At 38.4% G+C, this 26,894-nt stretch overlaps 1 protein-coding gene across 9 annotated transcripts in view; it reads left to right on the forward strand.

Moving 5' to 3' along the window:
• Positions 1–26,516, forward strand: part of LOC140488147 (TRAF-type zinc finger domain-containing protein 1-like) — a 58,964-nt gene extending 32,448 nt beyond the window's left edge. For 8 of the 9 annotated variants that reach the window (XM_072587974.1, XM_072587972.1, XM_072587971.1 and 5 more), the window contains 7 exons: positions 1,767–2,027; positions 9,943–10,013; positions 13,786–14,040; positions 14,716–14,842; positions 16,691–17,015; positions 20,502–20,577; positions 23,252–26,516. In XM_072587974.1, the coding sequence (XP_072444075.1) occupies positions 1,767–2,027; positions 9,943–10,013; positions 13,786–14,040; positions 14,716–14,842; positions 16,691–17,015; positions 20,502–20,577; positions 23,252–23,293 (1,157 nt within the window). In that variant the 3' untranslated portion in view covers positions 23,294–26,516. The remainder of the gene's footprint in view (positions 1–1,766; positions 2,028–9,942; positions 10,014–13,785; positions 14,041–14,715; positions 14,843–16,690; positions 17,016–20,501; positions 20,578–23,251) is intronic. The other variant, XM_072587977.1, reaches the window with a different exon arrangement.
• The last annotated feature ends 378 nt before the right edge of the window (positions 26,517–26,894 follow it).

The following is a 26,894-nucleotide window of genomic DNA, read 5'->3' on the forward strand; positions in this document are numbered from 1 at the left end:
TTGACGAGAGATTCTGCAACTTCAGTGGTGAGAGTGATGGAATTAAACAAATGAAGTGCGTACATATATAGTGCTCATTACTTGGCAGACTTTTAAGGATGTTTCTGGTCTTGTAAATGGTATGATGTACTAAGTATAATAAGAACTCTTGTCCTGTATTTCTTTACACATGGTAACTGTTGAGTAGCACCAATCCTGCCACCTGTTTAACAAGAATATTTGAATGGAATTGAAAATGGGTGTATAAGCAATGTGTGGATTTCAATAGTGGTATTCTGCAGTGTGTAGATTTATCTTCAACCCAGCATTATCTTCAGTTTTATAATGGCTGGAAGAAAAATACAGGCTGAAGTGAAACATTTCAGTGCTAAGGAAAGAAAGCCAATCTGGACTTCTACTTTTGTTTGTCATTTATCTAAATTCTCATCCAAATCGTTTGAGAAATGGTTATGAAGTTTGTGGATGGCACCAAAATTGGTGATATAATGGACAGAGAAGAAGGTTATTTAAGATTACAAACAGATGACAATCAATTGGGTTTGAGGATTGGCAGATGGAATTTAATTTGGATAAGTGCAAGGTATTACGTTTTAGGAAAGCAAACAAGGGCACGACTTATACAATTAATGGTAGAGCTCTGGGTAGTGTTGAGAGGATAGAGAGTTCAGTACATAATTTTTTTGAAAGTTGCATCACCTGTAGAGAGAGTGGTTAAGAAGGCGTTTGACATATTTTCCTTCATTGCTCAGACCATTGAGGGTAGAAATTGGGACATGTTGAGGTTGTATAGGATATTGGTGAGGCCTTTTCTGCAGTACTGTCTGGTTCTGGTTCCCCTGCTACAGGAAGGATATTATTAACTTGGAGATGGTTCAGAAAAGATTTATCAGGATGTTGCCAGGAATGGAAGATTTAAGTTATAAAAATAGGCTGGGACTTTTTTTCACTAGTTTAGGAGGTTGAGGGGTGACTTCAGAGAGGTTTACAAAATCAGGAGTGTTGATAAGGTGAATAGCAAGCATCTTTTCCCTAGGCTGGGGGAGTTCAAAACTAGGGGTGTATTTTTAAGGTGAGAGGAGACAGATTTGAAAAGGGTCTGAGGGGCAATGTTTTTACACCGGTTGATGTGTGGAATGAACTGCTGGAGGAAGTGGTGGATGCGCATACAGTTACAACTCTTTAAAAAGACATTTGGATAAGTATATGAATAGGAAAGGTTTGGAGAGATGGGGGTCAAACACAGGCAAATGGGACTAGTTTGATTTAGGAACATGGTTGTTCTGGTCTAGTTTGACTGGAAGTTTGGTTTCCATGCTGTATGACTGATTCTCGTGGCAGTTCGTGAACATTCTAAAACTGTGGACATCATAATTAGAGCAATACCTGTCATTACACTTTTTTGGTAATGGGCAAGGACTAATTTATGGAGGGAGGGAAGGATTCAATGCCTATTTTATTTTATCTTTGCTGGATTGATTAATTGGTATTAGGTTAAATGTAAATTCATATTTGTCCCTTGCTATAATGGGAATTTGTGTTTTGAGGTGGACTGAAACTAAATTGTGGGTAAAGACATTGCTAAATATGATTCTGTCTTCATCCAGCATTTGCAATTTGCCATGTTAGTCAGTATTTAGACCTCTGGTATTAAGTTGAATCCCACTGTGGTCGACCCATGGTGTTTTCTTGGTTAAAATCAGCTCACCAATACTGGTTGAAACTTTGAATTATGCTTTTAACACTCATATTTCCTGTTGATTTTGCAGCCAGCCTAGTGAGGACTGAGAGAAATAATTTGGCAGATGTTACAGGTCCAGAGCATGTGGATGCCAACTCTAACCTGGATTACCTGCTTGCTCTCAGTCTCCAAAATGAAAACAGTGAGGGAGGAGAGTGGCCACCTATATGGGAGGATACTCGCTCTGACTACAAATGTTCAGAGCAACAGAATGCAATGGGCTTGCTCAGCACTCAGTCGCCATCTGATATATTCCCAACTTCTGTAAATGTCCACGAAGAGGTAGCAAGTAAGTAGTTCAATATTGGACATTTCTTCATAACCAGTGAGTGCATCTTCTGTTAATTATTGTGATCATATAGCCTAGTATATGGCTAATATAATAATCCACCTTGGGTGTGTTAGGATAATACCTACTTGCCATTCAGATTGAGTACCCAGTCTTTTGCATGTGTACTTTTCCACTCTTTTTAAGAAGCAGACTGTCACACTGAGTTAAGGTCAGATATTAATTAGTAGCTTGCCTTCACTTGCAGAGAAGAAGTAAGCATAGAGTCACAGAACAAATTCTACCTCACTTGGTTTAATCTCTCTCTTCCTAATCATGAGGAAAAGTAAGCAACAACATGGTCCTATTTCTTAACTGTCACCTATCTTTCAAACTATTTCTGAGAGCAAAAAAAGCATCCTACATATTTAGCTTCCAGCTTTAAGCTTAAGGACTGAGTGCCAAACCTGTGGTCGGAAATCTGACTGTGTCCCTTTTATTCTTCTCATTGTCATCAGATTAGATGGTATTGAGATACTGATTGTATTTCCTGTAGTGATTCATCATTAAGCTTACAATAAAATTGGCTGTAGCTTGCTAGATAATAGTTCAAGTGGTACCTTTTGCAAATTAATGTTCATGTGGAAAGTTGTAAGTTTTGAATAGATTACTTTATTTATATGTGGTGGTTCTTTTCTTGCCTTTATTTGTCTTGTACATATTCACCAAGAATGGTTGGATTGTTGTCTGAATCAGGAACTTGTCACTTTTTCTCCTTGTAAAACAATGATTTGAGTCATACGTAACTGCTATCTCAAACAGACGTCAAATACCATGAATAGTGGGCCAGATGTCAAAATATAGTTTTGTTTTCTTCTTTGAGCTCCTCTGGGCTTGACTTGAGGGCTACCTTTTGGATTTCAGGGTGCCATTTTTCATTCTCACCAACTCATTTATTAGGTGATGAGCTCTTGTCATATTACCTTATCTATTTGTATTCGAAACATTTGGACTTGCACAGAAGCAGAATTAGAAGTATTTAACAATATATTCAATCATCACTGCTTGACTTGATTAAAATTAGCAACATACAAAAGCATTAATTTGAAGCTCTACAGTTTTTAAGTTGGCACAAGGTATTTGGCATAGGCGAGTAACAAAATCAAGTTTTTAAAAAATTGACGCACATAATGTACAGAAATCTAACATAACATGTTCTGTAAACTGGTGAGGTCATAGTAAACAGTTGCATGATTGTCCCTAATGTGGAGTCTGCACTTCGTCATTTTCAATATGAGATGCTCTACATAAATGTAAATCTTTATGAAACAAAACTGTTCAGTATTAAATTATCCAGTTAACAGTGCTTCAAGATTAATGTTTATTTATACACTACTTTGAAATGTTTAAAACCATTTTTCCTCTTGGCAGTTTCTCCCCTGCCCACTTTGCAGTCCCTTTCAACTCCCTTTGTCGTCCCTTCTCCCTATCCCTCTATCCATCTCCAATTGTTTATCTACCACAGATGCTGCTGATCTACTCATACGTCCTAGCTCCAACTGCAGAGTTGACTTTCTCCTGATTGGTTGTCCCTATACTCTCATTTCCCTGGTGATTTGGCCAATTTGAAGGGCTGAATTCACCCTCTGCCCTCTTATTTTGAGTGTTGCAGTCGGCATTTATTCATGGGCCACTCTCGTTGTGTGACTCACTTATTTTTTTGTGGCTCGAATGAGTCACTATGCAATTTAACTGTGGATTAATTGAGTCACTGGGGAAAACCTTTAAGTTCCACTTAATTGAATTCCTGCTAGTTTCCCCATGAATTCTATGCAGAGTTGCCTTAAATTTTATGTTGTATTTTGTTTCTTATTCATTGATGTTTACGTTCTGATGGACCAAGTTCTGTTTGGTCATCTAGGATCTTCATTGAAACTGATTTACGTACATGTTTGGTGTTCCTGTGGCCCCTTCCTGCTATCTGGGTCATAACCTTTTTCCCAAAATCACTCTTGCTCTATTGATTAAAATTACTGAAGTTTTTTAAAACCATGTACAAGTCATGTGAAAGTAAACCTTTTTGGGTCAAAAGTCTTGGTAAACCTTTTTGTGGGTAAGGTTTTTGAGAGATTGGCATATGTGCTTGTCTTGGGCCCAAAAGAAACTGTCAATAATGGAGTAAAGTGAAAACCAACAACTCTAAATAATTAAACTATCCAAGGTTTAGTTTATGACCTTGCAAACTATGTAGATTTCATTTAAGACAAGCGTGTACCATAAAAAAATTAACTGCAGCAGTTCTCATTGATCATTCCAACAAATACCTTCTTTATTCATTCTTGGGACATGGGCATCACTGACTGGCCATTTGATTTTTGCATTTATTGCCCATCTCTAGTTGCCCTTGACAGTGGTAAATTGCCATCTTGAATTGCTGCAGTCGAAGTACTATAGGTTGACCCACAGTGCCCTTAGGGAGGGAATTTCAGGGTTTTGATCCAGCAACAGATGTTTTTTCCAAGTCAGAATGGTGAGTGACTTGGAGTTAACTTGTAGGTCATGTTCCAATTTATCTGCTCATCTTGTCATGCACTTGGAAGGTGATGCTTAAGGACCTTTGAACTTGTGCATCTTGTAGGTAATGCACAGTGCCACTACTGAGTGTCAGTGATGAAGTGGATGCTTGTGAATGTGGCGCTAATCAAGCAGGCTGCTTTCTTGTGGATGGTATCCAGTTTCTGGAGTGTTGTTGGAGATGCACCCACCTAGGCAGGGGGGAGTATTCCATCACACTTCTAACTTGAGCCTTGTAGATGATGGACAAGATTTGGGGAGTCTCAGTGTTAGTTGTTGCGGTATCCCCAGCCTCTGCCTGTTCTTGTTGTTACTGTTTATGTGGCAAGTCCAGTTGATTTTCTGGTCATTGGGATGTCCCGTTGAATTTCTAGTTTGTGATCATTTCAAGCTTTTAATTTTTTTCAGATTTACTACTACTTTTTGCTTTGCGTAAATTGTTGTATGCTGTTGCAAAAATGTATCACTGCATGAAGATAATTTTATCTTCGACCTTTGGACAGTTAATAATCAAATGACATGCTGTGCTTAATCTGTGGATTTGAGTAAATGCCAAGTGTATCTCCTTTTGGGCTCTAGCCACGAGAGAACAGGAGAATTGCCCATTTCTTCATTTGTGCTTATAATTAAACAAGGAAGGATAAATACAACTTCTTTTCACCTTCACATTAAGTTGTAAAACGTTTTACAAAACTACTTTTTCCACATTGCTCATAGATAATTTGGAACTTTGCATGTTCAGATTGGAAGTTGATTAGTAACTGGTAAATTTGAGGTAAATTAAAACTGGTAAAATTAAGTGGTAGTTTCTCAAAATAATTAGAATGACAGGATAAGGTGTTGCTCATGTCATTACTTCAAGCTGAATAAACCCAGTGATTAATTTGAACCAGTAAGGTACTGTCTGTTAATGAGGGGTCATTGCTGAAAAACAGACATATTTTTTCAAGCTTTTTATCTTGCACTCATCAAGACATGCTGCAATTCAAGGGACAACTCAGGTCTACACTGAGAGGAGAGTGCTGATTGGCAGGGAAATGAACTGCTATTGATGGAGGCATTGTCATGGTGAATGCACCCATTAAGTTGGTTGACAGTTAATCGCCAAGCAGTTAAATTTTAAACCAAACAAGTTGAAGCATCTTGTGCTATATTTGGCAAATCCTATTTATACCTGAAAATCTCAGAGGCACCGGCTTATTCTAGTTGATTTCATCCCAAGAATTCATTTGTACTTTTATAGTGTCTTGAGGGTTGTTGGACTTCCTATTCCAAACTAAGATGTGCCACAGATCTTGGGAATTGACTGACTGTTCTCAGTTCCCCAGTCTGGTCCTTGAGTTTCTCCAGATTTTTAGAATTTGAGAACTTGAACCTTATTAGGCTTTGTTGCTGAGATCATTTTCACTATTCTCAGGTGTTACAACACAGGGTCAACCTTTTTGCTTAACTTAAAACCAGCAACACAGAAAAGATTTATCTTGTGCAGTAATCATCTGTAAAGATTTGAGTGGCCAAGAACTACTTATGGTAAAAATTAACAACTTTTTTTGAAGTATAGCATAGAATTATTAACTGACAACTATATCCAAGTCCTTACTCAAAACTATCTTTTACCTTCCCTTCTATAATACTAGTCTGAAAAAACTCCTGATTTATGATTTACAAACCAAAACAACTTATCTCAAAACCAGGCAGCTTTTGTTCTCCTTGGTATTTTGGTCGTCTTTTCTTCTTGGGGATTCTGCTTCAGTGTTACTGATCGATAAAGGTAGCTTTCTAAGAGAGCGGTTTTCTGGGCAGTGTGCAGTTATCATTGGCTTATCAGTTCTATTATCGACTGTTCAGGTTTTCCTGGTCTTATACTCCCAAAGCATCGGGTTGTGTCAATATACTCAATTCATACTGGATCGGAGTTTGGTATTTTTTCGGGGTTAGCCTAATTTGAATCGCTTTTGTTTCCAGGCAACCAGCTAATCAAGTTGTTCCACCAAACGTTATGTGTTTTTTTTTCAGAATGCTTGGTTCTGTACGGTAGTTCTATTGCTTTTAACTTTGAAAGGTGCAGTGCACCCACATCTTGATAACACAAGCAGATCTGACCATTTTAGTTCCTCATGCATTTGGACCTTATTAGAAATATTAGGTTAATGATAACTTGAGGGATAGTCCTGATTCCAAATGGCCTCTACATTCCTTGTGTTCTGGCAGTTGGTAGATACCAATCTTGCTGTCCATTTCTTTTGCCTTCCAATTTCTAATTCTGCATACCTTGGTTTTTATCCTTGAGAGGGTTATTTACACAGGCAGGAAGAACCACCTAGTGCTTAAGAGATGACTGAATAGTGCTATGCTGGTGTTGGTTAATTTTGTATCAGGAATTAAATATCAACATTTGTTGCTTTGAACATGTTGAAGAGTAAAATTTTTCTATGTATAATCCCCCAATCTCAAATTCCATATTGCTGTTGTTGCAATTGCTTTCATCCATCCAGCCTTCCTCATGAACCTGGACAAGTACGCCTTTCATAAGTCTCTTTTGGGAGTGCTTTGTACTTGAATATCATCATGGTCTTCAATCATGTGCCATCCACTTGCTGTACAAGATGCAACCACTGTGCAGTACTTATTATTGTGTCCAGTTGTCTCAACAATGAAAGTTTTTCATCAGTTTTAGCAATGGTAGTCTTTGGCATGTTAAATTTCATTGTCCTGTGTTGGAAACACGGATGAAACATCGATTTGTTTATATTCGTAGTATTGGAAGACAAAATAGTGGAAATTGATTATCTTTAAGTTCAGATGGCAGATGTTGGAATTTTTTCAAGTACTAAATTTGTCATCATTCATCTGGTGCCCCACCTGGGACAGGCAGGCCTCGAATTCTGAAATGTCATCTTTCTTCACTTCTGAGGGTAGAGAGTTGCATGCCTCCATTAATTAATATGATCGTTTTATTAATACTCATGAACATATTCTGCAAGTTAGTTCTCCAGTTTAAATTAAGCTGTGTACTTTTTAATTCTAAATGATCTCGTGATGGGTGATATTGTCTTTGGTTTATTAAGGAAGCTGAAGCTCTCCAAGAGGAAGAAGGCAGCTTATGTGAGGATGAGGCATAAAGGCTGAGATAGGGGACTGGAGAGTTATAAGTTAGCCAGAAAAGGTCTTTGAGAGGGCTAAGAAGAGCCAGGAGGGGATGTGAGAAGTTGTTGGTGGATAGGATCAAGGAAAAACCTAAGGCCTTCTATAGGTATATCAGGAATAAAAGAATGACTAGAGTAAGATTAGGGCCACTCCAAGATAGCAGTGAGAGGTTGTGTGTGGAATCGGAGGACATAGGGGAAGCGCTTAATGAATTACTTTTCGTCAGTATTCACATTGGAAAGGGGCAGTGTTAGTGAGAATACGGCGATATAGGCTACAAGATTATATGGGATTGAGGTTGACAGAGGTGGTTTTATCAATTTTCAGATCTTTGAAAATTGCTAAGACCCCTGGGCAGGATGGGATTTATCTTCTGATCCTCTGGGAAACGAGGGAGAGGATTGCAGAGCCTTTGACTTTGATCTTTGTCATCATGAGTAGTGCCAGAAGACTGGAGCAGAGCAAATGTTGTTCCCTTGGTTAAGAAGGACCATCGGGACAGCCCTGGTAATTATAGGCCAGTGAGCCTTATGTCAGTTGTGGGTGAGGTGTTGAAAAGGGTTATAAGCGATTAGGGTATATAATCATTTGGAAAGGAATAATTTGATTAGAGATAGTCAGCACGGTTTGGTGAAGGATAGGTTGTGCCTCATAACTTTGAGTTCTTCGAGAAGGTGACAAAACAGGTGGATGAAGGTGAAGCTGTTGATGTGGTGTATATGGACTTCAGTAAGGTGTTTGATAAGGTTCCACACGGTAGGTTATTGTACAAAATACGGAGTTTTGGGTTTGAGGGTGATTCAGCGGTTTGGATCAAACATTGGCTAGCTGAAAGAAGCCAGGGTGATGGTTGATGGAAATGTTCATTAAGGAGCTCAGTTGCTAGTGGTGTGCTACAAGGATCTGTTTTGGGGCCGCTGCTGTTTTTGCATTTTTATATATTATCTAGATGTGGGCATAGAAGGATGTGTTTGTAAATTTGCGAATGACACTAAGGTAGGCAGAGATGTGGATAGTGCCGAAGGACGATTATGGGTTACAGAGGAGCATAGATAAGATGCAGAGCTGGGCTGTGAAGTGGCAAATGGAGTTTAATGCGGAAAAGTGTGAGGTAGTTCACTTCGGAAGAAGTAACAGGAATGCAGAGTATTGGGCTAATAGTAAAGCTCTTGGCAGTGCAGATGAACAGAGATCTGTGTCGTGGTGCATAAATCCTTGAAAATTGCCACCCAGGTTGATAAGGTTGTTAAGAAGGCATGTGGTATGTTGGTGTTTATTGGTAGTGGGATTGAGTTTAGGAGCCACGAGGTAATGCTTTAGCTGTACAAGACACTAAGGCCGCACCTGGAGTATTGTGTGGAGTTCTGGTCACAGCATTATAGGAAGCATATGGAAGCTTTGGAAAGGGTTCATAGGAGATTTACTAGGATGTTGCCTGGTATGGAAAGAAGGCCTTACGAGGAAAGGCTGAGGGAACTGAGGCTGTTTTTATTGGAGAGAAGAAGATTGAGAGGTGACTTAATCAAAACTTAAAGATAATCAGCGGGTTAGATAGTGAGAGCCTTTTTCCTCGGATGGTGAGGGGACATAGATTTAGGACAGATATCACTGGTAGTTTCTTCACTCGGAGAGTAATAGGGGTATGGAACGGCCTGCCTTCGACAGTAGTAGACTGGCCGATATTAAAGGCATTTAAATGGATATTGGACATATGAATAACAATGGAACAGTGTTGGTTAGTTGGACATCAGATTATTTTCACAAGTCAGCACAACATTTTATGTTCTATTTGTCAATCCTGTTAATTAGCTGAGGGGAAAATCTAAAGTTTACCACATTTTGCTTCCCCGTTGATAAGCAATTGTATTTACTGGTAATTTAATAATCCACGACTAGTTTGATCCCTGAAAACCTAATTTTAACTTTTACAAGAGGTATGTTATTTTTCAGCCAAAATTTCTATGCTTTGTGTGATCTGTAGATGAAGGATGTAGACTGTTGGCAAGTTTATATTGTGGATTTGTATTAATCAAGCACCATGTTGGAACCCCTCATTTTAGATTTGAGATGAAGGAAAGCCTTTCTTTACATCTGTCAACCTGGATTTAAACCTGAGTAAAATAGGAATGGATTAATTATGGTAATGTTTCATCAGTGTCTTTTGAAAGTAATTGTAAATTTTGGTTGACAATTGAACATTTTTTCCCTCTTTTAGATGATGTCACAATGTTACCTTGTGAGTTCTGTGAAGAACTCTTCCCTGAAGAAGAATTAATTATTCACCAGGTTTGTTTTTGTGTCCATTCTAACAAATCAGGACTGATTCTATGATCTCGTAATTCTGATGGAAGTATTACTGATTGAATTTTCTCCAGTAATTTGATTATCAACATTAATGAACAGCTAATGCTAAAAATCTTGTTCATCACTGTCTTATTCTATCTTTCCAGTCTGATTGCCAGCATAGTATTTTCTCTTGCATTCTTAATGTATAGAATGTTGACTTGTTATAACTGCCTATGAAGATAATTAGTTGTGAAGTCAGTCACAGTGACCACCAAGGACAGATAATGAAAGCTGGGAAATGTTTGTCCTATTACCTGAAGAATGTTCCTTGAAAGTGAGGTAGCTTTGCTGAGTCAGTTTCATTGAACAAGGTTCAACCCATGTTTGGCCCTATTCTATTCACATTGGTGTGAGACCAAATCTGATCATGAAGAGAAGGATAATCAAATCATTTTGCCCCTACTTAAGTCACAGTACTTTCTTCTCTGTTCCCATCCTCTCCATGTTCTTCACATCTTTAACAAAGTCGCACAAAATAATGTTGCCATGACCTTGATTGCAAGAGCATAAATCAAGGAAAAAAAAATTGACAACTGTGAACAACATCAATCTGATTTATTCTTAGATATGGCCCATTCAATTATGTGCATGGGCTTTAGCATGGCTAATGCCTGTGTAGTATCTGCATAGGTCTGTTTTATGCTTAGTTAGCTTAGGAATCTTCAGGTAGCTGCACTGCAGTGGAGCTTGGTGAACATTGCCTATATGGGATTGAAAAGTTAGCAGTCATAAAAACAAATATAACCCAACTCATAAATCCAAAAAAAGAATGTAGGGGATGCTTCTTTATCCAAAGAGTGGTAAGAACATGAAAGGTACTACCACGTGGCATAGTTGAGGCAAAAAACTGAAGTGTATTTAAGGGGAAACTAGATGAGCAGAGAACAAAATCATCAGCAATCACTCCAATGACTATGTGCACTGAGAAAGTTTTGCATCACTGGTCATGGGTTCTGTGGCTGATGAGTCCAATCTAAAGCTGTACCTCTAACTGCAGAGATTTAGCAGGTGTTTCCAGGAGGTGGAATTAGTCCTTGCGATTCCTGTAATTTCTTTCTTCAATATCTTTACCATTCTTTCTCCTGATGATGGATCAGGTTCCCTCTGAATAAGGTGTGTCATGTGTTGATATCTATGTTGCATTTCTTGAGGCAAGCCTTCAGGAAGTCTCTGAAATGGTTCCTTTGACTGCCTGTTTGAAGAGTAATCCTTTGGGGTTAGTTGATGGTTATTCGGAGGTTGCTTTTCTAAACAAATTAGGAGTGAAGGTTTCAAGTATTTAATTTTATGTTTGATTATTAACTATTTTGTACTGGATTATAATACTTTGCAACAGTGAGCCTAAAAATAAAAATTCAGTTTATGATGATTAAAAATCAAGAATTCATCTTATTTTCAAAATGTGTTGCTAAAACAATTTTTATATATAATAACTTCAATCAGGAGGAGGGAGGTAAATAAGTCAAATTAAGAATTACTTCATCTAGAAAGGACGAAAATAGCTACGTAAACACTTCCAATTTCTTTCCATCAAGTCAGCCTCTGAATTCTTTTGACTTGTATCTCCTTTCATCCAGCAAGTAAAAAATGCTTATCTTGTCCATTCAATTACATCTGCTACTCAACCTTCTTGGCTACTAACCTCACTCCCAGGCATTCCCTTGTCTGTCCTGAAGCATTATTTCTTTTTTGACTATGAAATCAACTTGCCAATCTGATCCTCTTCCTGTACCTTGAATGCCATTTGTGCTGGCTTGTATGATAAATGGACTCCGCTTCTACCTCTCTCTTTCACTGCTGTTGCTTTTCTTTAAAGCAACAACCCCTCTTTTTCATCCTCATCACGAATTACTACCCTACTTAAGACTTGGTCATTCCCAAATCCATGGAGGTACATCTTGGCTGCAACTATCTGAATCCTTTATTTTGTGTAATTGGGTTTCTGTCCTTAAGAAAGCAGATGCAACCTTAATTAAAGTGACATATGACACACCCTGGTTACACAGGATATTATTCCTCCTAGATCTCCCTGAAGTCAATGAGAGCATTCAATCCTTCACTACTTTTCTACAGGGATCTGAACTTGCTTTGTTTACTCTTGGCTAACTGATCGTGGCCAATGCATCCTTGTCAGAGATCACTTCTCCTGCCTCAGGACTATTACCTCCAATCCCTTGAGGATCAATACTTGGTCCCTCTTTGTCTGTATGCTGTTCTGTAGCAATGGTCATATGACATATTGTTTTCCCCTTTTCATCGTATTGTTAAACCCCTTAGTGTCCTTGTCTTACTGTGTGTTTAGTAGCTAATCTTGGGTAAGGTGTAAGTTTTTTTTCCAGGTAAACATTGTGGAAAGTTGAAATCACCAACTTCAAACCCCATTATAAAACTGTCCCATATCACCAATTCCAATCTCCCTGGTTATTATCTCAAGTCAAATACGTTTGTCATTGCAGTTGCATTTTTTTCAAATCTGAGTTGTGACCACTCCACAAGTAACACTTGGTTTAATTTATATAATATCATCCACATTCCTACTGACTGATAAAGCCCTTGTGCGTGGCTTTCTCATTTCCGCTTTGCAGTGCCTTGCTCGCAAGCCTTTCACTCTTCTCTATGTGGAAACTTCTTGCTTCCTTATCTTTGACTGCAAGAAGTGCTGCACATTCATTATTCTCATGTCCTCACTGATCTCCTGGTCTCATAGTACGTCTAATTTATGATTTTGTGCTCATGTTTAAATCTCTTCCACTTGTTCTTGCCCTTCCACAACTAACATTTTCTGTCTTAAAACTACAAAACAACAATTCTCCCTTCCTCTGACTCTGTGCTTTCTCCCATCTTTACTTTTTCAAGCTTGTCTTAAGTTGCCAAGGCTTCATGATCACTTTACCCCTCCAACTCCTTTTTCATTTGATCTTGCTTAAACTCAATCTCTTTGACAATTTTTTGTCACCCCTCCTAAAATCATCTTTGGTCTGGTGTCTGCTTTATTTTGCATAATCAAACCATGTGCTTTGGGTCATTTTGTAATATTAAAGATGCTATATAAATAAAAGTTGTTTGTGCAATGATGAAGAATTGCCAAGAGTTGTTCGCATTTGAAGATGGGGAGGCAATGGTCTAGTGATAATATTAGGAGATTATTAATCCAGAAACTCAGCTCATTCTGGAGACCTGGGTTCAAATCCCACCATGGCATAGTGGAATTTGAATTCAACAAAGAATCTGAAATTAAGAGTCTAATGATAACCTTAAAATCCATTGTTAATTGTTGGAAAAATCTAAATGGTTCACTAATATTCTTTAGGGAAAAAAAATCTATGGTCCTTACCTGGTCTGGCCTGTATGTGACTCCAGACCCTCAGCAATGTGGTTGACTCTTAACTGCCTTCTGGGCAATTAGGAGTGGACCGTAACTGCTAGCCTCGCTAGAAATGCCCACATCCCATGAGTGAATAAATTAAAAAAAAACAAGTCCCGTATTAGGTGAATGTTGCTTAAGATGGTAAGAGAATGACTTTTACTTAGAATAATGTAGATACTTTATTCAATCTGAAGGCAATTTAAACAAGAATAAAAATTTCTTGGAAAAAAGTCAGTTATAATTGTGAACAACTGAAGTCTGATTTGAGAAACGTTTATACTGACGATTTTTTTTTTCCTTCCCTTTTTTGTGAAGCAATTGATTTTATGATTTTTGTTTTAACAGACTGGCTGTAACCCAGTAAGTGCCTTTGCATCATTCAGTAAAAGTACCACACTTATACCACCGTTACAAAGGGTCTCCATTCCCAGGACGAATGACATTTTCTCCCATCGTCATCATATGAATCCTGAATTGTTTTCAGAAGACTACACACTGCCATCATATAGTCCATTTGTGGGTTCCAGTGATGGAGATGTCATGATTCCGTGTGAGTTCTGTGGTTATGCATTAGAAGAAGATATGCTGTATCATCATCAGGTAAAAAGGAAAAATTATTTTAATAACTGTATCACAAGGCAAGTAATGATTAGTATTGACTGAATTGTCTGAATATTGAGCTTAGCTCACTCAGAAGCATTCACCTTTTGTGAGGAAAGACTTGTTACTCCTCTGCACTCTGTTCTTAGTATCTAATTCATTTGTTTAATAGGTTGCATGATATTGCCATGTAATTTGAAATGATTTGGTAATACATCTTAAATATGGTATGTTCTATATCTAAGTGAATGTGCTGGAAAACAGTCCCATTACTTTGAGATGGGGGATTGAATCACAGCTTTCTGGGGTTTTCTTCTGGTATGTCATTTGTATATTGACTGTGGCAGTCACCAGAGATTACCTGTACACTCCTTGTTAGTAACATAAATCCAAGTCAATATCTTCTCTTCAGTTAGCAGCTTTGTAGACCATTCCATTTTCTTAAAAATCTGGTTGGGGTTTTTGATGATGTGGATGTACCCATATTGAAAGTAAAAATTTTTTTTGTTTAAAAGTAAGAGTTTTATTTCAAATCCCTAATCAGCCGAGTTTAAAATCTGGAATATAAATATTTAAAAAAAAAACAAAACATGACTCTTTTTTTGAGAAAGCACAGTCTGCCTTCTATTATGCATGAACATAGAGCCAATAAATTTCCTTCTCTTCTGTTAACAGAATCAGTGTGATTTGCGACCACCAACTGCAAGACCACCTGATCAAGAAATCAATCGGCCTTTCCTAGTCACCAATACTGAAACAAGAGAACCTCCACAAGTGCCCACTCACCGACCGAGACACCAAGGTAAATGCAAAAGTGTGTCTCCCTCACGCTGTGAGAAAAACAATGTGCAAATGTAAGTCATTTTCTGGCTAGGCAGAAACACATGAAATATGCCCTCCTTTAAACAAGAGCCTTCATGTTAGGAGTTAGTGGATTGTTTATTCAGGTATCCCAATGCTGCAGTGCTCCCACTCTTGAACTTTACAATATGGATTACGTTGCCAGGCAGGTACAACATTTTATCTTCCTTGCTGTTTTCCCAGTGCAAGCAGTAATGTAATCATATCCATCCATCTGTTAGAGCTAATATCAGTTAAGTGTGCAAGGTGTTTTGTTTTAATAGAGGATTACTATACCAGATTCACTCAGATTCTTTGATTATTCAGTATCTAGTAAATTTGAGTTAACTTTTACATGAGTCTTTGCACATTTTAGGTGTATAGGGGAATTAACTTTCTTGAAGGATAGACACCGATATCCACAACAATATGTGGAAAATTGATCATTGGTCCTATCAACAAAACTCTGGGCAAATCCAACACCATCCAATCCTGCCCTATCAACCTAGTGTCCATCATTTAAGTAATGGAACTGAATCATTGACAGTGCTACAACACAGCATTTGCTCAATAATCACCTTTGTGCTTAGCTTAGGTTCTGCCAAGGCTGCTCAGCACTGACCTCATGACACTTGGTCCAAGCATGGACAAAAGGACTAAATTCTAGAGGTGGGGTGAGAGTGTTTGCCTTTGACATCAAAGCAGCATTTGACAGATTCTGACATCAAAGTGCTCTTGCAAATCTAAAGCTAATGGGTGGGTTGGGAGAAAAAGGGACACTCCACTAGTTGGAGTCATGCTTAGCACACAAGGTAATTTGTGCAGGAGTTCCTCATTGCACTCAGTCACTTCTAGCTACTCAACCCTGGGTCTGTCTTCCTTCCATCAAAAGATTAGAAGCACCCTTCATGATTCCAAAAATACTGAAGTAGTCCATGTTCATAGATGGTCTTCGGCGATAAGCGGCAAGTCACATTTATTGCATTCAGTGCAAGGCAAAGATCACCTTCAGATGGAGAGAACCATATTCATGATGTTCAATGGCTTTACCAGTGCTGAGTCTCACTGCTTGCGGGACTACCATTGACCAGGAACTGAACTGGACCAGCCATATTAATGGCTGCAAGAACAAGACCAGAAGCTGGGAGTCTGATGCATACCATCCTTGACGCTCCAAGTCTTTTTCACCTACAAGATACAAATTGAGTATGATGGCAAATACTGCAGTTGCCTAGATGACTACAGCTCCAACAGGACTTAAAGCTTGACATTAATCAAGGCAAAAGGGAGTGCATGACTGGTACCCATTAACCACTATGCTACAAAATGCTCTGCAGCAATTGGCCAAAATTCCTTTTTAACCATATCTTTCAAATCTGTGACCTCTGCCATCTCCCAAGGACAAGGGCAGCTGATGCCTGGAAATGCTTCCACTTGCATGTTCTCCTTCAAGTTGCAATATCTTGACTTGAAACTACATGATAGTTATTTCGCTGCCACTGGGTCAGAACCCTGAAACTCCTTTCCTAATAGAACAATGGATGTACCTATCTCTCAAAGAATGTAGAAGTTCAAGGCTCAGTGCCATCTTGAGGGCAAGTGGACAAAGGCCATAAGTGCTGACCTAGCTAGTAACACTGTCATCCTGTGGTTAAATTAAAAATCTGGTTATATCAGTGTGGAGGTTTGTGTTCTGTTTATGTAAATTATTTGGAGCACATTGTGTTTATGCTTAGTGAGTTTAGAAAGAATAGTTTTGTTTCAGAATCGATAGTTTCAATGCTCTTCATGATTTACGTTCTGATTGCAGGAGATGTCAAGCCAAATTATTTTTCGCATCTGGACAACGTCCAGGCAAGACCAGCGATTCGACCTGCACAAAAAACAAAACCAACAGGAGCTCCAGCAACATTTAGACAGGGGATTGGTGCCCATAAGTCTCCAGCAAGTCCAGACACTGAGACCAGTACCCTAAATACAAGAAGTACAAAGCTTCCCAACAGAGAAACATCTGAATTGAGGCGGCGGGCCCGGAAACCTTTGGAAACATCTGTGGGTTCTACTCGTCCTATTGGAGACATATTTCCAGAAAGCTACAAATCAAACTTTCCACATGCACCCACTGCTAGATCCAGGTGAAAGTGTGTTCAACAATAGGGCCAAGTAAACAAGCATCTGGATCGTTTTAAATAACCATCCATTTTAACAACCTAGTCTAATCACCTGTGGGATACAAATAGTTTTGACTTCTAGACACTGGTTGTAGGGATGATGAGAAAATGAGCTTTTCCATGATGGTTGACTGCCGTAAATGCATTTCCCAATTTGCGGAGTTTGTATGGACCAAGAAAGCCAGGATTCTTGCTTCTGATCCTTGACCAGTGACTCCTCCCACTGAAAAATACATATGTTGTTCAGGTGACTGCATTGGGCTCTTTGTAATGTCATCCAGCTTATTGTTGACTAGAGAGCTCTCTGTTTGAACTTTGATCTCAATAGCAACTTGGATGTGATAGACTTTGTGCAGAGCATCCAATGAGTTATGCTCCACTTGCCAACACCTTCTGGAGAGCAGGGTTGAAAATTGGAGGGGGAAGTACCCATGTGCCCTCCTGTTCAAAGTGCTCAAAACTGCATTTTGTTTAGCCATCCCTCCTGTCCTGTCACCTGTTTATTCAAACTGTGTTCAGATGCTGGTTTGCTTATCCCTTTGGATTGTGGTTCTCTTGTATATTAAGTTTTTTTGGTGACTCTGCTGTTTTATGTGCTTTTGTAATGTTCTGGTACATGCATTGGTTTGACGTGATTCCTCACACAATGCATTTTTTCTTATGGTCTGAGTAGCTCACTTGCTCACCACTTATATAAGAATGAACCATGAAGTAGAACTGTTTGTTTCTTTTTTTCTTTTCCAGTGTCGTATCACTGAACAACACAAGTCCAATGTTTGTAAAACCAGGGAAGCAGTTGGAGTTTAGGAAAGGACATTTTCAATGGTGGTTCTTAATCGTTAACCTGGCTGCATTTTGGTTAACATCAAACAAAGCTGAGATTGGCTCAGGAAATAAATCCTCCCATGGTCGAATAGCTTGCTGCCTCTTTCTGCCAATGTTTGGACATGGAATTGAATTGCTGTTCCTGTAGAGTCATAAGACTTGTCATCTGGGAGGGGAGAAAGGTGATGCGGGAGAAAGGGAGCCATTCCTTTTTAAAATGAAAATGCAGATTCCTGACTTGAGAATCAGAGGTGAACTTCGTGTGTTTGGTCCTGTATGTCATGAGCAACTATGAAGTTGCTTTCTATCCAAGGTGGCATCTATTTTAAAAGGATCTGTAGAGTCTCCAGTGATGATGATATTAATTGAAGCTGGGAACTGTCAGTCCTCCAGCATAAGTAGATATTGTAAGAGTTTCTGACAATGTAGTTAAAGCAGCACTTCCCAAATTCTGTTAGACCAATGTAATACAGTTTAAGCATGAGAATTAAATTGTTTTACAGATTCGCATTTTTCATGTTTTCAGCGTTCTGCCTGTTTGTGCCAATTCAGCTTGGTGCTTAAAAGCCCAGAAGACTTGTGGAAAAGTGCAAAGGTTGTGTTGCTTTAATGTGTTAAACATTGTTCATTCTTTTCCAGAACTCTGTATTAAAAGATAGTCATTACTAGACAAAATGGTGGAGATTTGGAATCAGGCAGTGGGTTGTGTGTCATTCCTGAGTGGAAATATACATACATGATTTGGAAGAGGACACTGTTGATATGATCAGCAAGTTTGCAGGTGACACGAAGATTGGTCGAGTAGCAGAAAGCATATGGGACTGTCAAAGAATATAGGAGAATATAGATAGACTGGAGAAGTGGCAGATGGAGTTCAATCCAGGCAAATAAGGTGATGCATTTTGGGAAGTCTAATTCCAGAGCAAATTATACAATAAACAGAAGAGCCTTAGGAAAAGTTGATGAACAGAGAGATCTGGGAGTTCAGGTCCATTGTACGCTGAAGGTTGCTGCACAGGTGGATAGAGTGGGCAAGAAGGCACATGGTATGCTTGCCATCATCATACAGGGTATAAGAGTTGGCGGGTTATGTTAAAATTGTGCAAGACATTGGTTCGGCTGCATTTAGAATACGGTGTACAGTTCTGGTCACATTTCCAAAAGGGTGTGGAAGCTTTGGAGAGGGTGCAGACAAGGTTTACGAGGATGTTGCCTGGTATGGAAGGTGAGGTCGAGTAGGTTGGGATTGTTTTCATTAGCAAAAAGGAGGGGTGACCTGATTGAGGTCGACAAAATCCTGGAGGGTATAGACAGGGTAGCTAGAGATAAGCTTTTTCCCCAAGATGAAGGATTCAATAACGAGAGGTCATGCTTTCAAGGTAAGTGGTGAAAAGTTTAAGGGGTATATATGCGGCAAGTACTTTACACAGAGGGTGGTAGGTGCCTGGAACACGTTGCCAGCAGAGGTAGGAGAGGCAGACATGGTAGATTCATTTAAGATGTGTTTGGATAGATGCATGAGTAGGGGAGCAGAGAGATACAGATGCTTAGGAATTGGGCGACTGGTTTAGAGAGTACATTTGGATCGGCTCAGGCTTGGAGGGCTGAAGAGCCTGTTCCTGGGCTGTAAATTTTCTTTGTTCTTAAATAAGACATGGCCTCTTGAACCTGCTTCACCATTTACCAAGATCATGATTGATCTTTGGCCTTAATTTTACTTTTCTACTAGGTCCTGAAATCCATAAGCTTCTAAAAATGTATCAATCGCAGCTAGGAATTTATTCAGCAATAGAGCATCTGCAGTTCCCTCTGGAGAATTCCAAAGATTCACAGTCCACCCACTGGAAAACAAAAATTCTCATTTCAGTATTAAATGATCAACCTGTTATCCTGAGACTGGTTCAGTCAGTAAGGAGAAAGTGCCTCTGAGCATTATGGTCAGATTTTGTTGTGCTATTTGTTTCAATGAGATTTATTTCTCATTTTTCTAAATTGCAGAGATTCTACTTAGTCTCGCCTCAGACCAGTCCTCCAATCCGAAGTCAATCCGAATCTAGTGAATCTTTGTGCAGACTCTTAAGATTCTAATGCTTCTCTTTCCACAGGTGCAAAGTATCTCCAGCACTCTGTTTAATATTGTTTTGCAATCCATCTGCCACCTCATTGTCTAGTCATTAACTTGTCTATAATCTCATCTTTATGCCCTTCCCGTAGCTGACCTTTTCACTTTGTTTCAGTCATCAGTTATTTTGGATACATTGCACTCTAATTACTTTACATGAAAAAACATGGATTGTAAATAATATTTTTTCAAGTCTATCGTGTGGATTATTTTGAAGTCTAGTTCGAGATCTGTTTTCTCTCCAGGCTACAAACATTAGAAACTCCAAGATTTTTCTATGTAACCATAACTTCTTAATTTATTGCTTTTTTTTTCTCCAGATCTTTTCAATTTGGCATATGTCCTTCACTGTCAATCTTGGTTCTTTGCTTTCAGTGAGAAACCCAGGCGAAGATCAGTATTGATTCTGGGTGATCTTCTCCATTACACATAACCTGTGTTTAGTAGAGCTGATTTCTTTTTTATTCTTGCTGTCTTTATAAGTCCTGTGTTTACTTTTTCAGTCTGAGAACAGAAGGACCCAGGGTTTCTAGGAGCACAGTTCCTCCAATCTCGAGGAGCAGAGTGCCAGGAATCAAGGTAAATAATTTTTAAATTGCATGGGAAATATGACCTTTGATCTAAAGAAACATGGTCATTTTAAAAAATAAACTCAGATGATCTAATGCATTATCAAGTTTCTATAAGCTGGTCAGGGTAACGTTTCAGTATTGTCTAATCACTAATATATTTTGTTTCTCTCCTAACGTTGCCCAGTTTGTAATATAGTTCCTGAGGCACTGGTGATAATTTAAATAAGTGCGTTTCTTATGTGACTAGAGAATTAAGTGTTGGGAAATTAGCAGACTTTAGGGGGTGTTACAATCTCCATAGAAATGGTGATAAATAATTAAAATCTCCAAAACTGACTAAAAGGGTCACATGCCGTGATTTCAAGAGGTTTTGCATTTACTGTGCCATAAGTGAAAGAAACATTGGTTCAACAAGCAATTTCCATAAGCAATTTTCACTTTTTAAAAAAAAAATAGGTTTATGCCATCTACTTAAAATGATCAAAAGGCCCAATTATATTTTACTCCATCCCTCGTGTGGAGATTCCCTTCTCTGAAGTCCAGCCCCAAACTATTCTCTGCTCCTGATAACTTGCCTCCTTTTTTTCTCTCTTCTAGATGAATAACTTCTCCCCAAACTGACCTAGTTCCCTGGCGATCTTTCTCTAGCCAAAGCCTCAATTAAGTTGTCATGTCTTAAACTCAAGAACATTCCATATGGTGAACAATTGAGATCTGCTGATTCTGTTTTTGCGCTCTCAGGTTTTTGTGGACTGACCTGTCTGAAGTGTCCATGCACTAGAGATATCTTGACTCTGTACTGTCTTGAATGAAATAGACAGTTTGAAGTAAAGGTTTTGCAGGTGCTGACATTCCTAACACCAACTTGAGATTTGGAGAATGGTTGTTTACTCAGTCATCAAAAATGCTCTTATCCAGATGTAAACATCTTGTATGATCTTCCTGGTAAATCAATGTGGCCCACTCTTAACCAAGCCAGCACAAACTCTTGTGACCTAATCTGGATTCAGTCAAATGACCCTTGCATCAGTGGCTGTCAAAGCAGCAATCTTACAATAAGCAAGGGATATGGTTATCTGAGACTGGAACCTCCATTTTCCACATACATTGACTAGAAAACTGCCGTACAACTCTGAACCAAAAAAGTACTTTTTCTAAGAGAATTGGGGTAACTAATCCTTTGTCACAGTGTTTGATTACTGCTTGTGATTTCCAGAAAATTGCCAACCTGCATATTTTAGACCTTTCTTTTTGAAGTCTGTTGCTGAGCCAAGTAATGATTCTGTATTATCTTTTAAGAGCCCACAGAGCAGTTGTCTATTCTGTTCTCTTGTGGATGAGGAAAAAGTAGCAAGTGTCCCAGAAACCATACAGCAAGTCTGGATATACAAGCTCACTATGCAAGTGCTAAGTGGACCCTGCTTTCTTCTTTTTGTTGAAACCAACAACTTATGGCACAATTATTTAACTTGGTCTTTTGACTGATCTAGTGTTTAGCTTGTTCTGACTGTGCTAGTTAGTCTCATCTGCTGTGCATTGCTTGTATGCTGTTTTGCAGTGCTTGCTTAATGCTGCTAATCCAGGAGTTAGTCTGTTCCATTACTTTGTTTCCTGGAACAAGTGTTGCCATCTGGTTCTACCACCTATACTCAAGTGGTAATCCTGCTTCAAAGTAGATAGCAAGAAGTTTGTTAAGAAGGTTAAAATCTTTCAAGTTCATAAATAGCTTGCTGTAACTTGTTTGAGTTCAGGCATTAGTGATCACAACTGAGCAACTGTACACTTGCAGGAAAAAAATGCAAGTTTGTTAAATATTCCTGTTTAGTTACAAATATCCAATTTAATACTTTTTAATAAAACTCTTAATTGAATGTTATGTTGAAAATCTGTGTTCTTGAAGAAAATTAGCACAGTGGCTCAGTGGTTAGCACTGCAGCCTCCGTGCCAGGGACTCTGGTGCGATTCCCACCTTGGGTGACTGTGCAAACTCCACAGACATTCTCCCCGTGTCTGTGTGGGTTTCCTCTGGGTGCTCTGGTTTCCTCCCCCAATTCAAAGATGTGTTGGTTAGCTGGATTGGCCATGGGAAATTGTCAATGGTGTTAGGTGCATTAGACAAGGGTAGGGGAATGGGTCTAGGTGGGTTACTCTTCAAAGGGTCGGAATGGACTTGTTGGGCTAACGGGTCTGTTTCCATACTGTAGGGAATCTAATCCAAAGTTAATCTTTTAAAATGTCTTATTTGTTTTGATTTTCCTGATGGCTCAGTTGGTATGGTCCAAAATTGAACCAGGCCAAGGAGGCCTCAAGTTTAACACTCACAGCAGAAACTGGAAATCAGTCTCTGCCAGGCTGCAAGTTACAATTATTCTCATTTCTGAGCTAAGGAAAGAGAATTAATAGCTGCTGGGATTCTTGCATCTGATCATTAGCTTAGTATCTTGCATCTGAGCCTTGGTGGGTTAGGCAAACATTGAGTGCATATGGTGAAGAGTTTGCTCATACTGAGCTTACAAATGAAAAATAACTGCTCAGGTGATGATAAGAGAACTTTGTTTTCATAGAATTGTGCTGTAGCATTTTCAGGAAAGTGGTGTTATGGTTGTCGGGTATATGTATGTTTGTTTTACCTACTACAAAAACCCATATGATTGATAATTATGTATCTCTTTCCATTTCAGCAGAAAACAAGACCAGAAACTGATGAGAAAGAAGAGGAGTGATGAAATGGACTACACTTGTTACAATGGTGTCCAACTCCTAAATTATATCTAGTGCTAAAACTCAGGACGTTCTTTTATTTTCTATGCAAAAGAAATATTTATCAGAGTGTGGTTTAAGTGGTAGTGTTTTTATTTCCTCTCAACTCTTGTTTTCATTGTGAGGTTTAAAAAATATATACTCTTACCAGGAGCTCACTTTTTTGGATCCCTGCACCACATAAGTAACTTAAAAGGCAGCAGAAAATTTAATTTAGGCATTTTGTACATTTCATTCAAGTGAATAATGTGGAGACATTTGACCACACAACTGATAGGTTAGGTTAGGGAAGAAAACAGTTCACGTTGATACTCATTCCATTTCAGTGGGGCCTGCTTTGGAAATTTGCAATCTTGAACAGACAACCTAAGGATATGACTTTACATTGTGAGATCAATTTGAAGTATCATATAATAGGAAAGGGCTACTAATAAGTTCAAAAGACTTAATGTGTCCCAAATGAAGAGTAGTACCGAACCATCCCAATTAAAATTGGGGTTTGGTGACAACCTGAAATTTTTGTTCAATTTTTCTGTTTTATCTCTTGTCATTTTAGGTAAGGGTGTAACACTTTCAATGCTGGTAGTGGTGGTATTTACCTTTTGAACTTTGTTGCTTTCTGTCATTTTTAAAAAAACTCTTGTTGCTCTGTTCTCTCTTACAGGAGTTAATTTTATCTCTGCTTGTATTATGTTCCATCTCTGTCTCTTTTGAATTCATTTTTCATACAGTTTAAGTAACAGCACAATATATATAGAATTGGAGAAATAACTTTTGTCTTTGAGGAAATTGTACATGTAAAAGTTTTAATCTGCATTTTGGGCATGGCAGATCAGTCCTAATTACTGTGAAGAGGTAATGTTTTTAAGACAGTTGTGTTGTGTGGGGATCACATCAGTTTCTCTGGACTAGTTTTGACGACAAATTGTAGGGGCACTTTATTGGAATGTACTTCTTTTAATATATGGTTAATTTGAAAAAGCACTAGGTGAGCTTGAATTGTCCTTCAGATCTACAGTCTCATTGGAATAAATTGGAGCATTAAGATGCTTCATTGCAAAACTGCTTGCAACCTGTCCTCCAGTTTTGCATCATTTTAGAAGCTGATAAAGACTATTTAATAAACTGTACTATTTACATAGTTAAGGATTTCAGAAATGTAAATGAGAAGCTGAAGTTCAAGAGCTCTAAAGGTGGTAAAAATGCACAGGAAACAGTTGCTCGAGTGGAAGAGGAAGATATGTATAAGAGAGCATGTTGAGTCTGGCCAACTGGGGCAGAGCAAAGATGTATGTACAGGATTGAGATCTGTAGAAAGAACTTCAACCTGAATCAGTCTTTGTGATCCACACCATGGAGCACCTTGTTGGGATTGGGTTACCACTGTGCCTGTCTGCAGGTGAAAAATGTTGTCCAATTGGAAGGATAAACTCTGTTGTAGGAAATTTGTCTATATGTGGCAGTAAATAGAAATTACTTGCTAGCCTTGAAATTTGAATCTCTTCAATAGAAAAACATGGCTGCCCCTTTTCTGTCCTTTGCAGTAACTTCAGTTAGATCAACTGGTAAAGTTTTTACTGCCTATGTAGGAGGCAGATTCATACTTTTATTGGTATCTATTTGTTGCCTGAAGAGATGTCTCTTTAGATTTGGAGTTGTCTTAGTAGACAGAAGTTCCAGTTTTTAATGCAAAATCATCGTTTGGTGTGGGTCAGTTCTACCACTGACTCCGCAACTGGAGTGCTGTGGGACATTTTAAAATGTTGTATGTGTTCAGTGGGAAAATATCCTTTCTTGCAGTTGGTGTATTTGTATACTTTTAAATATCTTTATTGTAAACTTGTTTGTTTTAAAATGTATGAGGTGGCTCTTGATTTGCTCCTGTTTAAACTTGACTTACGACTTATGTGAGTTCAAAGAGGTACTACCTGCTACAAATTCTGCTTGGTCATAAGGTTGTGACATCAGTAAAGAAATGTTTGTTTTAATTATTTTAGAAACATTGGCCAGGTATTCATCACGAAACTCAAATTTAAGTTTATCCCTCAAGGTAAGAGAATGAGTGGTCATTGCACCTATCTCTTAACATTGACTGTGATTTTTCTTCCAACAATGTGCTGGCTCTGTGCCTAATTTGTTCAGGATCAAGTATCAAATTGAAACCTAGGCAACACCAGTACATTGTGCATCAGTAACTGAATGAGCAAATATAACTGAGCAATAACATGCCTAATATTCTTGCCCTGTGCTCAGCAGCTTGAGAGACCACCACTGCTTTTGTCTTGAGCAGATCATGGATATAGCTTGCTAATATTGTGAAGACCCCTTTTTAAGTTGACAAATTGTTACTCAGTCACAAATTGTGATAACTTATTTTTCCTTCCATCTCTCCAAAGTTCCTTTTTTTTTCCTTCTTCACTCTTGATTTTAGGTCCTCTGGGTAGAGCTGTGGGCTGTTCTTGGAATGATGGTGGGCTTTGCAGCTCTAAGCAATTCATTCATTCATTGAATTAATCATAGATGCTTTTTCCTTAATGTGATACTGCATTAATGGGAGATTGAAGAGGAGAGAACATATTATAGGTTCGGTACTTTTACTTGAGATAGTGGTGTTAACGATTTCCTAAATATTTTAAGAATTGGTGGGAGAGTAAACAAAGATTTACTGTGTCTGTGTGCATATGTTTGTAGTTCTATAGAATAGACTAAAATCTATACCTCATTCTTGGATAGAGAGGTGGTATGGAAATGATATGAATGCTGCAATTTTATTAGTCTTGAGCACAAGCTTAGGAATCTCAAAAGTAATTCTTTAGCTGGCTAAACTATAAAGATCCTTACAAATCTGAATCTGTTTCACACCAAAATTATTTACCACTCCTGGCCAGTTCTATTCTTTCAATTTTAAAACTTGAGGAAACACTTATTCAGTGTGCTGTGTTCTGTAAACTAATGTTGATTATACAGTACGTAACCATCCCATTCACTGTGGACTGAATTTGGTGACTGTATCCTTTTTTAAATGACTGAAATGTTCTGTCTCATACCATTTGTGGTTTCTTTATCACCAGCATACAGTTAACTGCAAAATCTTGTCAGCTACTTATGATTTTTAAAAATTAGCTATCTGTAATGTGTAAATGTATTGACTTGCAATATATAATAAAGGTTGTGGTTTGACCTGTTTTTGTGAAATTTAAGTGAATCTTGTAATTGCTAATTTCAGAATTATGCATTTGCTGCACTGTTTGTGCTGGCTCTGAGCATTGTGCCTAGTGTCATTTCTGACAAAGTTGCACTGTTCCTTTTATCTAACAATCTCTTTTTTTTTGAATGCCTCAACTTGTCTCCAGTACACTTGGTTAGTGGATGTAGGTTTGCTCACTGAGTTGGAAGGTTGCTTTTCAGATGTTTCGTTACCCTACTAGTAACATCTTCAATGGGCCTCGGGCGAAGCAATGCTGAAGATTCCTGCTTTCTATGTTTGGGTTTCAAGACCATACAACATTTTTTTTGTTTGAAATAAAGGTCAATATTCATTTTCCTTCCCCTATTAGCCACTGA

Source organism: Chiloscyllium punctatum, chromosome 17 (genome assembly GCF_047496795.1).
Source record: "Chiloscyllium punctatum isolate Juve2018m chromosome 17, sChiPun1.3, whole genome shotgun sequence".
Taxonomy (NCBI): domain Eukaryota; kingdom Metazoa; phylum Chordata; class Chondrichthyes; order Orectolobiformes; family Hemiscylliidae; genus Chiloscyllium; species Chiloscyllium punctatum.